The sequence below is a fragment of the Channa argus genome, chromosome 1 (genome assembly GCF_033026475.1).
Source record: "Channa argus isolate prfri chromosome 1, Channa argus male v1.0, whole genome shotgun sequence".
Lineage (NCBI taxonomy): Eukaryota > Metazoa > Chordata > Actinopteri > Anabantiformes > Channidae > Channa > Channa argus.
The window spans coordinates 7171486-7186306 of record NC_090197.1 but is presented as its reverse complement, the minus strand read 5'-3'; the positions used below and the strand labels follow the sequence as shown (position 1 = coordinate 7186306).

Genomic DNA, 14821 nt, shown 5'->3' with positions numbered 1-14821 from the left:
CTATGAGCAATATTAAACATAACTGGTTCCATTCGATGCATTTTTTCTGCATTTCATAAAAAAAAACTACATACATTGAAAGCATCAATTAATGTTATCATCCAAACATTTTATGATTTGACCACTGTAGAAAGGTAGGTTTTGTTTTAGAGGTCAAATCTGCATTTTCGAGAGACAGAAGCGATGGGGTCAGTAAAGTTCAATTGGTCGTCAATGATGACCTCCAGATTTCAAAGAATAATTATATTTATACGCACACACGCTCCACATGGAGAAACGGAGAGGCCCTCGTTAAGTAAACATTTAACCGCTGGAGGGAGCAGTTCTCCACGTTTATTGACTGTTATTTGGATGAAACAACAGGGGACGGCAGTTGCTCAGTTAGCAGCAAGTGTAAGTGTAGGCAGTGAGGGGCGGTGTCAGACGTTGAGGTTGCGTAAACCTGTGCACATCATACAGCGAGTCCCAAGGCGGTAAACTGGGCAGAGTTGCATCGGGAGGGACATCGCGCCAAATCACCATACGATGCGGTGACCCCGCGTAGACAGTATAAACCGAAAGGGTTAAAACATGGATGACAGAACACTTGATTATGTGTTTCTGACATTTAGGCTGCCAGTGCACTAGTACAAAGTAAAAGAACAAGAATGCTCAGATTTTTCAGAAACTACTTTTCTGCACATTTCATCTCACTAGCCAACAAATCAGTGGGGTGACAAGGTCTGAGGGAACAAAAGTTCAAGAAGGCTTATCAATGTGGGGACACCAAGACAGTACCTCCTCCATCCCAGCAAAACCCTCTTTTTCATTCGCATCCTCTTAGACAGGCTGAAATAAGCAGAGTTCAGTTTCACTTTCGTTAGTAACCTCAGTGGATCAATTTAACCCAGATTTAAGTGACGTTACTGCTCGAAATAAATTGCTATTGGCTCATGTGGAGTCTTATGATTACAGCTCTCCTTGTTCTCCACTTAGTTCAGACTCGAACACTCAGGTGGAGACAGAGTCTCTTTCCGTGGACAGTAACGTTGTTAATCTACAGCAGATTTAGACTGAACCGGACGCCATGAAAGTCTTTGTTTTTCTGTTTCTCGTGGGAATCCACGGAGCGGCGGCTGGTGAGTTCAACATTTATTTTAAATCACTAAATATATATATATATAGATGTATACATTATATATACACATATATAGAGAGAGATCTGTTTTGCAGAATATAAATGTCTATAAGAAGTAACAAACTCAGCTTATATCATGGTCTTACAAATAATTTATTGCTTACTTGGGTTTATTACATTACATAGCCCTGTTTCAGGAGCTGCCGAATCTTTTCTTTTATTGGCGACATGATTTTATATTCGCCATATTGGTGCTGGTCAAAAAAGCGAATAACATGGTACCGTCCAACGCACATTCAACTAAAGAAGTGAAATAGGGGACTGACTTAAATCCAAGTATCAATGCACTGTGACATGTAAATCACTAGATGGTTCACCTGACGTCTTTTCGATGTGAAAATTCACAAATTACATGTTCAGTGCGTTAGTTACTTTAGTCATTGCTCCAATAGCCTTTTTATTCATTTGAGATGATCGACACACTTTGCACTTTTACATGTCTCTACAACTGTGTAAGTTAAATGCTGCAATTTACGTTTTGAATTTTTATTTTTAACTATAGAAACTTAGTTGACTACGTTTTTACTGACGTCTGCTGAAGCCAAACATTTTAATTTCATTCACATTGTAACACATAGTAAGATAACACATTAATTGTCTTCACTTCAGTGTAACCTGACACATTTCCTGATAGAGAAGGCACCAGAAGATTGAAACCTTATTTTATAAATTCTTACTCCTTTATGTACTGAATAGCAAAGCACAAAAAAATGAATGACAACTGAATATAAATATACCTTACTATGGTCATAACATCCTAGACTTTGAAGTAAGAATATCCTCTTGAAAATCATAGGCAGTTTAAAAACTATTTAATCAATTCCCTAAAGAATATTTTACAAATGTCTTTGTTATGTCTATTTACTGCCTTGTACTTGTACAGGTGTAATGACAATAACATTGAATCTAATCTAATCTTACTGTACACAGACTGTAACACTGCAATATAGAAAACAAAGTTGGACACTGATAGTTACATAGCCGAGAACTGCACTACACTAAGTCGGCTAACATATATCAGCTGACCTTATCAGCTATAATAGAAAAAAGAAACTGCAGTAGAAACTTCCTACTTGTGTATAATCCTGTGAATTAATTCACAGGAAAAATATTTATGTTCTGGACAGGTTTACAAAATATTTTTAGTCCAAGGCAGAATTTGTGAGGGCACATGATGGGAAAGATATATGATTGCATGACTATTACATTTGATTCATTTAGAAGGAAATTCTCATTATTCAGTCATTTATAAAACTGTAAAACTTTGTCTCACAGTGACTCACTCTCTGAAGTATTTCTACACTGCATCTTCTCAAGTCCCAAACTTCCCAGAGTTTGTGGTTGTTGGGATGGTTGACGAAGCTCAGATTGTTTACTATGACAGCAACACCAGGAAAGCAGAACCCAAGCAGGACTGGGTAAATGAGGCAGCAGATCCACAGTATTGGGACAGGAACACTGGTAACTTCATGGGTTCGCAGCAGAGCTTCAAAGCCAACATTGGAATTCTAAAAGAACGCTTCAACCAAACTGGAGGTTTGTTTGTTTCACTTTTTACTGAAATTCTTTTCCACCTTGCTTTTTGTACAGTAAACAAGGGTCCATGCACACACACACACAAACTTTACTTGATTCATTAACACTGTTTTATTCTGTTGTGGACGTGTTTATTTACACAATCATTTATTTATTATATTTTTAATATAAACATTATTGAGACTTAGACTAATAGTCATATATACTATATTATGGTTGACAATCCCGCTCTTCCGTTCTCCAAAGTTTTTGTTTTTGTTTATGGGTTTGCATTTTTGCCTCTATTCAATATATGCAAGTGGAGAGCAGACAGGAAACAAGAAGAGCAACAAAGGTCCTGGGACGCTGCGGTTAAATGGGATGTGGCTACCAGAACACTCCCCCTTTATACTCAACACTTGGGCATTTTCAGTCTCATGACTGAATAATTGACATGAATTCTAAAATCTATATGTTTAATGAATATAAAAAGTTGTCCATGGTTCTTTTGTAAATCAGATCAACAGTCAACAAAACTTTTACTGAGATGTGAAACAAATAAAATAAAAGCACACATAACAATCAAATGAAGAAGACACACAGTAAAATGTGACATGAAACTACCGACGTGTGAGAAGCTGCAGGTTGATTTGACGTCTATTTAAATAAAAGATAAAATACAAGATATTACTGACATATACTTAAGGATTCTTGGCCAAATTTTTAAATATTTATTTTTAATGACCCAGTTATTTCTTTTTAAAGCAAAACCAAACCATAGAACTAAAGACTTCTTTTTCCACAGTCAAAGTTCAATATCTGACACCTGCTGTCTGACAAAGGACAATCTGACATTTAGCAGGTTTCTGTGGGTCTTTAGACATGTTGGAATATTGTGTTAGAGCAGATGTTGATCCTCCAGAGGCTGATGATCCGGGTCCAGGATCCTCTTCAGAAACCTGCATTTAACTTAGTGACAAAGCCACAGTCTGTTGGAATAAACTGGAAACATTTGGCTACAATGAACTAAAGTCTGAACTAAAGGAGAAACGGACTGAGATTAACTGACAGGAAGTGAATTAATGAGGCTGGAATTAAACTTCCGAATTTTCTTATTATTTTTTTAAGGTAAATCTGATTTTAAGACTCACACGAGCAGACACGGTAAAGACCAAGTTACTAATAAATGTTTCATCTTAGTCCGTCCTTCTAAAGATAAACGGAGGGAAAAGACGTGAGGAGAGAGGAGCAGTGGAACTGTGTCTTTAGAGACATGAGACGTCCTTTCCTCTGAAGTGTCCTCTGCAGCCACGTCTGTTTGTGATGACGGAGGTTCAGCTGGATCAGCTGTTAGTTCTGTGGAGACTTTTAGACTTTATGTTTGACCACAGACACACTGTCCAAATAATAATTAGGACACACAGCTCCCATCATGGACACTGAGTGGTTTTTCTTTCAATCTGTGTTTAAAACAGTTTGACAAACATCTGTGTATTTATTAAAACCTGCATCCAGTATCCAATATTTAACTTCAACACACACAGATTTTCAGCCTAATGTGACTAAATAATATAAATTATAAAAGACAATTAAGTTGTGTTTATTTCTTAACGTCACACTCTGCTCATGTCCATGATGATTTTATTAATAGTAGAAAATAATAAAACCTGAAGAGAAAAACTTTCTAATGTAAACATAGAAAGTTGTTCCTGTTTCTTTTGTCAATCAGATCAACAGTTAACGTGAGTTTTAACGAGATCTGAAACAAATAAGATAAAAACCTGAGACTGTTAGATTCTGTTACTACAGTAAAAGAAACTGAGCTGGTGTTGTGATGCAGGTTCAGTTCAGTCTGATCAGCTGCAGCGTCCAGTCCCCAACAGGTTTCCAATGAAGACGTGTGTCTGTCCGTTAAAGGACTTAAGCGAAGCAGGATCTCGTGTGTCCTCGTTTGTCCTCGATCCTCAGAGCGACATCAGAGGCTCAGCGACGTCCTTCAACGTGGAGGAGCAGAGCAACTTTCAGGGCGAGCGACTAACAATCTTCTAAGAGACTTGAGATGCAGCCGGTGTCTGTTTAAAAGCCCCGGAAAGAGGAATTTGTGGGAATGAAACAGGGACACAAACGTTCCTCAGCTCACGTGTTTGAATGACTGGATTATCAGCGTGATCTCATCCAGTGAGCACAACTTTAAAAACACACCGTGTGCACAGTTCTGCTGCTGAACACCTCCAGTACTGAAACAGGACAAACACCAGCGGCTTGTGCTGAAATATTACCGTGGAAAAAAAAAAAAAACAGACGTCAAACATCAGGACAGCAGCTCTGTTCTGTCAGTAAACACTAACACCTGCAGTAACGTGTCCGACTTTTGACGCTGACGTGAAAAGCGTCGCACAAACATCGGCAGCGACTCACAAAACATCCCACAAAGCAACTTGTTGCTCCTTCTAACACACTTCAGCTCCCAGCTTCAACGTGCAGAGCTGACAGTACCGTCACGGAGTAACACACACACTCGGACGACGTGACCACAAAGTCGGGGACACGCTGAGACACCAGCCGCATCGGCTGCCACCGCGGTCGGCGCCAACACGGCTCCACGGGCGACAACGCGATTAACACGACCAGGCTAATGTTGTTAGCTTCACCGTGTCTGACAATTTACTTCATTACTTCACATTAAACAAACTCCCTGCAGTACAAATACTTTCCTAAGCGCGTGTTCACGTCCATCTACACACACGTGATCATAAGCCGTTATTGACGTAGGGACTCGTAGATGAAAAGGGGGATTTGTATGAATGAAACGCGGACGCGAACTTTCCTCAGCTCGTGTCTCTTAACGGCTGGAGGGAGGACGCGGTGTGTCCCACAGCAAAGCTCGGCAGCTCCCAGCGCCCCCTGCTGGAGCCCGTTGGTAACTACACCCACTCTGAACACGCGTGACGTTAGACGGCGCTAACAAAAAGATCGACACCAACACGCTGCAGTTCAGCTGCTGTAACTGTCAGCAAACATCACGAACAGCAGCTGCGATTCAGCGGAAAGTCGTCCGGGTGTCTGAATGTGAAAAGCACGAAGCCTGAGCTGATTAGATTTGAACTCTTCTACTGGATCTGACTCGAAGCTGATAATGGAAATTATTCCATGTGTCACATCTGCTCTGCATCAGTGAACAGATGAAGAGTGAATTATGAACATTTTCAGCTCTCTGAGTTTATATAGTGCTGAAAACAAGTCATTGATCGAGCAACGGAAATCAATATTAAAATGCTGACAATCAGATAATCATCTTTTATCAAGAAAAAACATGTTAAAAATGTTTTTTGTAATTTGATGATTAAATACATTTAATATTTAAATTAATCATTAAATGTAAAAGGGGTTAAAATGAGCTGTTTCTCATGGTTTTATATCATTTTAATTTTTACTTTCTGAGTTATCACAATGTAAACTATGAATTTATTAATAATAACAAATAAAAAATAAGGACAAGAATTACACGAAATTAATGTTCAGTGACCAGTGAGTCTATGATAAAATACAGTTTCAAGTGATGGAAAAATGGCCCATTGAGTGATAAATAAATAACGCAGACAAACAACAAACTAACTGGAAATGTGACGTTAGTTTACAGACAGGGCCACGTGAGCTAAACTGAAGCTGATGTTCCCGACACCGACCTCACAGGAAACGTTCAGTTTAACCTGGTTTTACAGCTCATTCACAGATGAACAGGAGAGACAGACTGAGATTAACTGACAGGAAATTAATTAAACTTCTGAAAAGTAAATCTGATTTTAAGATTCACATGAGCAGATGCCAGCGGGTACATCCCAAGTTACTAATAAACGTTTCGCCCTCTAAAGATGACGGGAGGATTTGAGGAGAGAGGAGTAGAGGAAATGTGTCTTTAGAGACATGAGACGTCCTTTCCTCTGAAGCGTCCTCTGCAGCCCCGTCTGTTTGTGATGACGGAGGTTCAGCTGGATCAGCTGTTAGTTCTGTGGAGACTTTTAGACTTTATGTTTGACCACAGACACACTGTCCAAATAATAATTAGGACACACAGTTCCCACGTCTATCAATTATTTGTACTGTGCTCAGATCAAACCACAGTGTGTCAATGTTTTTCACTTCATGCTGGATCCACATGAGCCAATGATTTAATGGCAGCAACACATTTAATTCATTGTTGAACAGATTTATTGGTATTTCCAAATTCACAATATAATCGTCTAATCCAGATTATGATCAAATTATGTTTTATGTCCCAGAGTTCAGTAAATAAAGTATTTAATGAATGTTTTAGACAAGTGTAAATTATGTAAATATATTACAATAAACTGTATTTATAACAGACACAAACAGAGTTTCAGCTTCATTTGACTAAACAATCGTCAATAGGATTGAAGATAATTAAAATTTATTTATTTCTGAACAACATCAACTTCTACTCATGTTCACGGTGATATTATTAATAGAAAATAACTTAAAATGCAGTTAAACAGAAACATGTTTATGTTCTCTTTGTCGCTCAGATCAACAGTTAACAGAACTGTTGATCTGACACAAATACAGTGAAAGACTAAAGGCTCTTGGAGTTGTTTGAATAAATAACATTTAAATTTTATGTTTATTTTTATTATTGTTATCTTAATTAAACATAAAATCATTATATATGTATCAATATATGTCAAACAAAACAAGAAATTTGAAGATTTCACTTTACATATGTTTTATTAATTTCTGTCAGATTACACTGTGAACCATTTACAAGAAATGTATTTGCATAAAACAGCTAAATTCATTCAACACAGTTTAAATTAAAACTGTGTCAACATGTTTAAAAGATGGGTCTATTTTTTTTTATTTTAAATAAAATATTTTCAAAATACATTAAATCCATACAAAATCGGAAATAAAACAATTAACTTTGGATCGGAATTAAATAGCCAAAGCCTAAGTTATCCTGCATACATTTTGTCTCTAAGTTATACTTGTTTGTGTGTGTTTAATGGAATCTATACTATTTGATAATACTATGTGGTATTTAATTATTAAAGTTATATAATTATTTGAACAATAAAGTCAATAAAATCAATAAATCAAGTCAATAAAAGAGTGGTGTTGTTTGTGTGAACATTGAGCCCACGATCAGGTTAAATCTGTATCTGCTGGTCTGGACTCCACCTCAGTGTGTCTGTTCCTGCAGTTCACATTAAGCCACACGGCCAACAGTTTAAATGATTATGTGTTTCTGGAGTAAATGCAACACTTTCCACACAGATAATAATAAAAATGCACAGAGTGATGAGAAATAATGCAGACAAATGTCAAAATGATTATGTGTTTCTGGAGTAAATGTCAACTGTTAACAACTGACTGTCCTGATATTTTACTGTTGTTTACTGAAGCCTGTGTTTCTCTTTCGCAGGTATACACATTTACCAGAAAATGTACGGCTGTGAATGGGATGATCAGACTGGAGAAGTTAGTGGTTATCGACAGTATGGTTACGATGGAGAAGACTTTGTAGCATGGGACACAAAGACAAACACATGGATTGCTCCGAAACAAGAGGCTGTTGCTACCAAAAACAAGTGGAATAATGACAAAGCTGAATTAGAATACAGAAAGGCCTACCTGGAACAACAGTGTCCTGAGTGGCTGAAGAAGTATGTGAACTATGGAAGGAGCTCTTTGCTGAGAACAGGTAGAATCACATGATATGATCTACTTCTTTCTCCTTAGTTTTACCTCTACATGTTATGTTGTTTCCCTCATTAGTTTGTCTCCAACTCTTTCCCCCCTTTGACTCTCCCTCTTAATCATACTTTTTTAACAATCACTTTCTTACCCATATGTCAATGTCATCAGCTTTGTCCTACTTCTCTTTTTGTATTTGTTACCATTCTCTACACTTCTTTTCCTATCTATGCATTACCAATGCATTTAAAATAACTTGCATCAAACAGGAACTATACATGTATTACTGATAAACAATAAACCGATTTTCTCTTTACCTTCCAGATCGTCCCTCAGTGTCTCTGCTCCAGAAGTCTCCGTCCTCTCCAGTCAGCTGCCACGCTACAGGTTTCTACCCTGACAGAGCCACAATGTTCTGGAGCAAAGATGGACAGGAGCTTCATGAGGACGTGGACCATGGAGAGATCCTCTCCAACCATGATGGAACCTTCCAGATGACAGTTGACCTGAACATTTCATCAGTCAAACCTGAAGACTGGAGGAGATACGACTGTGTGTTTCAGCTCGCTGGTGTGAAGGACGACATTATCATTAAACTGGACAAAACTGCAGTCAGAATCAATGAAGGTAAGACTAGAATCTTAGGTGATGGATATATTAGTAAAGATGGATATTGTGTTATTATTATTATTATAATTTTTTTTGTCATTTCAATTCCTGTCATCTAGGCTAATATTTGGATTCGGGTTCTCCGTCTGTCCCATTCTCATTAAAGTGATATTACAGATTTGCCTTAAGCTAATCATCCACTTGGACACAAGGATGAACTGATAAATTTAGATTTTATATATATAGGTCGTGAAAGGTCAAAGTCAGTTGTATTAAATATATCCTGTTCTTATTAAGATAATATCTCTACTTAATATTTGGAGATTTTACTTATTAAACAATAAGGAAAGCATAACAGTATCGTTATGTCCTAAATTTCTTTACTTTTGCATTTTTATATAAATGTCCTACAAATCACTAACTGTTACTGATAAGTGCAGCATTTCTTTATGTGAACAGTGTTGCACATTTTCTAAATTTTCATTATTACTACTTGACAGTTTCTCCAAAACGAATTTGATTATTTTACTTATATCTGTGAAGGGACACAAGTTTGCTGAAGTTGTGTTAAAGATTATATGATTTTCTAGAGGTTCAGTGGTGAAATAAATTTTCTGTTCTGATTTCAGGCTCAGAGTTTCCTGTTGGTGCTGTAGTTGGAGTTGTTGTAGGACTGATCCTCCTGGCTGTCTGCATCACTGTATTCTTCATCTGGAAAGGAAAGAATAACAGAGAGCAGCAAGGTATGTTTTTACCAATTTCATAAAGTTTTAACGTCAAATTATACTGAAACAAATGTTTATTACGTGCATATCTCTCGTTAATTTTTTTTAAAACTTAATTCGTTTTATCAGGTGCTTCTGTCAAAACAAAGTGTACACTTTTGATAACAATTAGTACAAATAGGTTGTAACAGTGTCTTTTGATAAACTGAGAACAAATATTAACTGTGTATTACTGTTCTCTATTCCAGGGTTTAAACCTGCTAAGAGTGAGTATTTTGAATATTACAATTTGATGTATTTTTTCCGGTCTTTCTGTAATATATGGATATTATGTGTTTGCTTTTAAACCTATTTAAATGTAAATATGAAGACCTTGACAAACAAGTCAGACAACAGTGATCTGTCTCTCATGTCACTCAGTAACTCTCAGAATTTATAATTTTTAATTACATTTTCTTTTTCTTTTTGTAGGTTCAGAGACATCATCTGTGAGTACTTAATATAAATGTATTACCAATCCCATCACATTTGACTGTGTACTGTACTCAAGATGTAACAGGTCTTTTAGATTTTAGATTAGAAATTTCTCCTATGATGCATTTCCAACATGTTCTCATCCCACAGCATCAGATATTGAAGCTTCTTAAGGCGTCAAATTGTGTCGCTTAGTATGTCTTTTGGCATATAATGATGCAACAATGTTTCTAATTGACTACACTGAAAGCTCAGAGCATCAGTCACCAACACAAACGGGTACCTTAAATGTCAGCATTTAATGCAGAAGGGACCGTGCAAAGTGCCGGTTTTTAACACCTCGGGAATGAGAATAGGCTGAAATCTTAGTCTTTGATTTAGTGTCACAACATAAATATGTTTTTACTGTATGTGCTAAAAAACTGTAAGTCACACAACAGATTTTAAGCTTTACCTTCACGCACTGTATAGAGTAAAATAAGAAAATGTATGAAAACTGACGGTTCAATATTTCTCCATGTTCATTAATCTGTTTTAACAGGAGAACAGTGAAGAGCAGGTGAAGATGGTGAAAACCACTGCGTGATTCTGCTGTCAAAAAAATCAAAGATGCAATGTAGAACAACAAAATTGAAAATCTTAAAGAAAATCAAATTGGTCGAATGTGCATAATTTGCTCTACAAAGGATTTTTCTGGATATTTTATTATTTTCTGATACTATGTTTTTACAATAATTTCCACTGTTATACATTCTGCTGTTTTGTACATTCTACATTCTGCTGTGACTACTGTTATTTGCAGTTTTGTTTTTGCTGTTGATTTTGTTAAACATGTGACAGTCAGAGCTTTTAGAAGTATTTCTGTTGAAGTAAATCTTCCACAGTGAGTAAATAACATCAGGAGAAAACCGAAGGTACTGTCCACATGTTGCTGTAATTGTTTTGTGGAGAGGGATCTTTGCAGCAAGAGACAAGTAGAGAGAAACAAAAAACAGCACACAGACATGTAAATTAATCAAAAATACAAATGATTGAATTTACCATTAACTGAATTATGAATGATTTCCCCTTTAATGGTTTTGGTTTAGAGTTAAGCTGAAGTAGAATTTGGTTTCACAGCAGTTCTGTTGGGATGCTGGTGTTTCTCTCTGTGCTGTTATGTTGTATAGGTCTTTAGAGCTGTGTTGTGTATAAATGATCTATAATCTCTACAGTTAGGGTGGGGTCTAGAAGATTATTTTATTTAGAAGTTTGATTTATGTAGTAAACTAGATTTTTCTCATTTAAAAATTACATATGTCATATTATACAAATTTTATGTGTAAATTATTTAATCAGTCAGTTTGATTAGAATCATTTATTTTTTAAATTTTTTTCTTGAGTGCAGTTTGAAATTCAGTCAAAGCTTGTTTTAATTCTTTGAAATCTGTAATGATACATTCTGTTTTTGATGTACATTAGATAACATAGTATAACAGCCCGCATTTTCACTTTGGCTTTTTAAAAATAATAAATTTCTTCTGAAACCCAGTTTAAGTATTATCTGCTTATTTGTTGTATATTTAAAATGTATGTGTATATTTGTTTCACAAAATTATACAGCTTTCTTAAATATATTTATTTAAGAAAGGTGTTTCTATTTTCTATTTCTAGTTTTTATTTTATTTTCAGAAAGTAGCAGAGCTGATTTCTACCAAATATATTAATTGATTTTATCCTGCTAAATTTTACAAATACAGTGTCATGAGTGTATTTGACCAGAGTAATTTATTAAGATCACATTCAATTCAATTCAACTTTATTTATATAGCGCAAATTCACAACAAAGTCATCTCAAGGCACTTTACAGAATAAAGTCACGACTATTAAAATGTATAGAGAGAATCCAACAATTCCCCCTGGAGCAAGCCGAGGGAACAGTGGAGAGGAAAAACTCCCTTTAACGGGAGAAACCTCCAGCAGAACCAGGCTCAGGGTGGACGACCATCTTCCTCGACCGGTTGGGGTGAGTGGAAAGTGAAGGGAGGAAAGAACAGAGCAACAACAAAACATCGGGCAGGTTGGTAGGACCAGTAGCTGCACGCTGGAAGACACACGGCTTCAAAGCTGGGGACACCTGCAGAAAGGGACAGAGAGACAGAGACAGAGAAGGACAAAGACAACTACGGAAGAAAACACATAGAATTAATGTCATACAGTGGTGACAATTGAGAGGAGAGAAGAATTTCACTGATAGAAAATATTTTCAATACGATATTAAGTAAAATGCTTATGCTGCTACATTTACGTTTACATTTAGTCATTTAGCAGACGTTTTTATCCAAAGCGACTTACAAGTGAGGTACAAGGCAGCAAAAATCTAAGTCAAGGAGAAAACATCAAAGCAAAGTCCCATCAGAAAATTGTTCACAGTTCACGAGAAGTTTTTTTTTTGTTTGTTTGTTTTTTTTTTAAGATTTAAGTGCATAGGAAGATGCGGAAGAGTTCTGTTTTCAGCAGTTTTTTGAATATTGGGAGGGAGTCTGCTGAGCGTGCAGAGTTTGGTAGCTCGTTCCACCATCTTGGGATCATTGCTCTAAAAAGTTTTGCTTGGTGTCTTCTGTGCGGTGCTGGGACCACCAGACATCGTTTGTTGGCAGATCGCAGCGGGCGGGAAGGATTGTAGACTTGAATGAGTGAGTTGAGGTAAGCGGGAGCTGTCAAGTTAACCACCCTGTGAGCAAGAAACAGCTTTGAACCTGATGCGAGCAGCTACAGGAAGCCAGTGTAGAGATCTAAAGAGTGGTGTGACATGGGTCTTTTTTGGCTGAATAAAAATGAGGCGAGCTGCATGACATCCAAGGGGGAGTTCCAAGGAAAAATTCAATGCTTACCAAAAAGAACACAAAGGCTTAATTAACATTTTAATTTTCCTCAAGACTTATTTTCCGACCATTCCCCTGAAAGGGGAGCAGATTTTCCTCCACCTGCTCCCTGCTCTCACTACAAATCACAATGTCATCTGCAAACATCATAGTCCATGGAGATTCTTGTCTAACCTCATCTGTCAGTCTGTCCATCACCAGAGCAAACAAGAAGGGGCTCAAAGCTGATCCTTGATGCAGACCCACCTCCACCTTGAACTCCTCTGTCACACCTACAGCACCTCACCACGGTCTTACAGCTCTCATACATGTCCTGCACCACTCAAAATATGAGGTGGAGCACAGGAAATCTGAGAAAAATATACTCTTGATATAAGATAGAAAAATTACTCCATAGTCATGCAGGAAACAACTACTTCACTGAAGCTATTGAATCATGGGTAGTACACAGTATTGCCCACGTTTTTTTTTATGTTTGTTTAAATAAGTAATGACATGGTGAAAAAAGTTATGATGTTGTTTGTCTTATGTTGTCTTATATACCTAATAAGATCAGATGATTTTTATTGTTTTTACAAACACACACAAAAATGTAAAAAATAAAGGGGTACTAACTTTCGCACGACTGTATATGATTAACATTTGTTTATACGTTATATCATAATGATTTGCATCCACTATGTCAGCTTGGCTTAATACAGGGTTACAGTCGTTTTATTCATCAAGATTTATACAAGACTTTAATAATTCTTTTAAGGGAATACTAATATTTATAACCAAATTCACATTTGTTCCACTTATCATTCAATAAAAAAAAAACTGACATGACACTATTGTCTTGACTTTTAAAAATATATTTTTAAGTAGATATTATGTCCTGTAGTTGACAGCCTATAAAATACCCCCCAACAAATACACCCTGCTCATATAGCAAATTTTTATCATAGTAGTTATCATTTGGATGATTTTCTAAGTGCAAAGATAGTGTATAAATACATTATAATTGTATTTTGCATTTTCAAAAATCTGACTATAATATAGCCCATCTATTGGAGGTGCACTGTGAGACTTTAGAGGAACGAACCATGAGGAACATTTCTAGATTTAAACCATTGCCCTATTTATCCAGTATGAGGCAGGGTGAAGGCAGCACTGAATGGTCCAAGAAGTTAAGTGTTTTTAACAGATTTGACCCTGGCTCTTTGGGGTTAATCACTTATAGAGCATTGGAGGAATACAGTACTGTGATTCTGGCCCCTAGGTCAATACAAGTAAGACCACAGAGCTGCGGGTGGACTTGAACAGTAAAACGCTGCCCCAGCTAAATCCAAAAAATCATGGAAATGGCCGTAAATACTGCTCAGAAGGGCAAATACTTAGGTGTATGTCCAGCAACTGGACTGAAAGTTCAATAAACCTGGCTTGGTTTTAAGAACTACATTTTTCTGGGAGCATGGTGGTGGAGTGGTTAGCGCTGCCACCCAACAGCTGGTTCAAATCCCTTGCCGTCTCCAGCATTTCTGTGTGGAGTTTGAATGTTCTCGTTGAGATTGTGTGATTGAGTTTCCTCCCACAGTCCAAAGACTTGCATGTTAGATTAATTGGTGAATCTAAATTGCCTGTAGGTGTGAAGGTTAATGGTATTAAAGTACAGAACAGTGAGATCAGTCTTAATTTATAGTTGTATTTGTAAGATTGTTTATTAGTCTCTCGTTTAGACAAATAACAAAACACTGAGCCATGTA

At 36.8% G+C, this 14821-nt stretch overlaps 1 protein-coding gene across 1 annotated transcript; it reads left to right on the top strand.

Annotated features, from left to right (window-relative positions):
* Positions 1-917: 917 nt before the first annotated feature.
* LOC137101260 (major histocompatibility complex class I-related gene protein-like) lies at positions 918-11742 on the top strand. The gene is made up of 8 exons (XM_067479443.1): positions 918-1118; positions 2453-2713; positions 8133-8411; positions 8729-9031; positions 9643-9756; positions 9987-10004; positions 10210-10226; positions 10754-11742. The coding sequence occupies exons 1-8, from the start codon at positions 1067-1069 to the stop codon at positions 10796-10798; spliced, it is 1089 nt and encodes a 362-aa protein (XP_067335544.1). The 5' UTR covers positions 918-1066; the 3' UTR covers positions 10799-11742.
* Positions 11743-14821: the final 3079 nt, after the last annotated feature.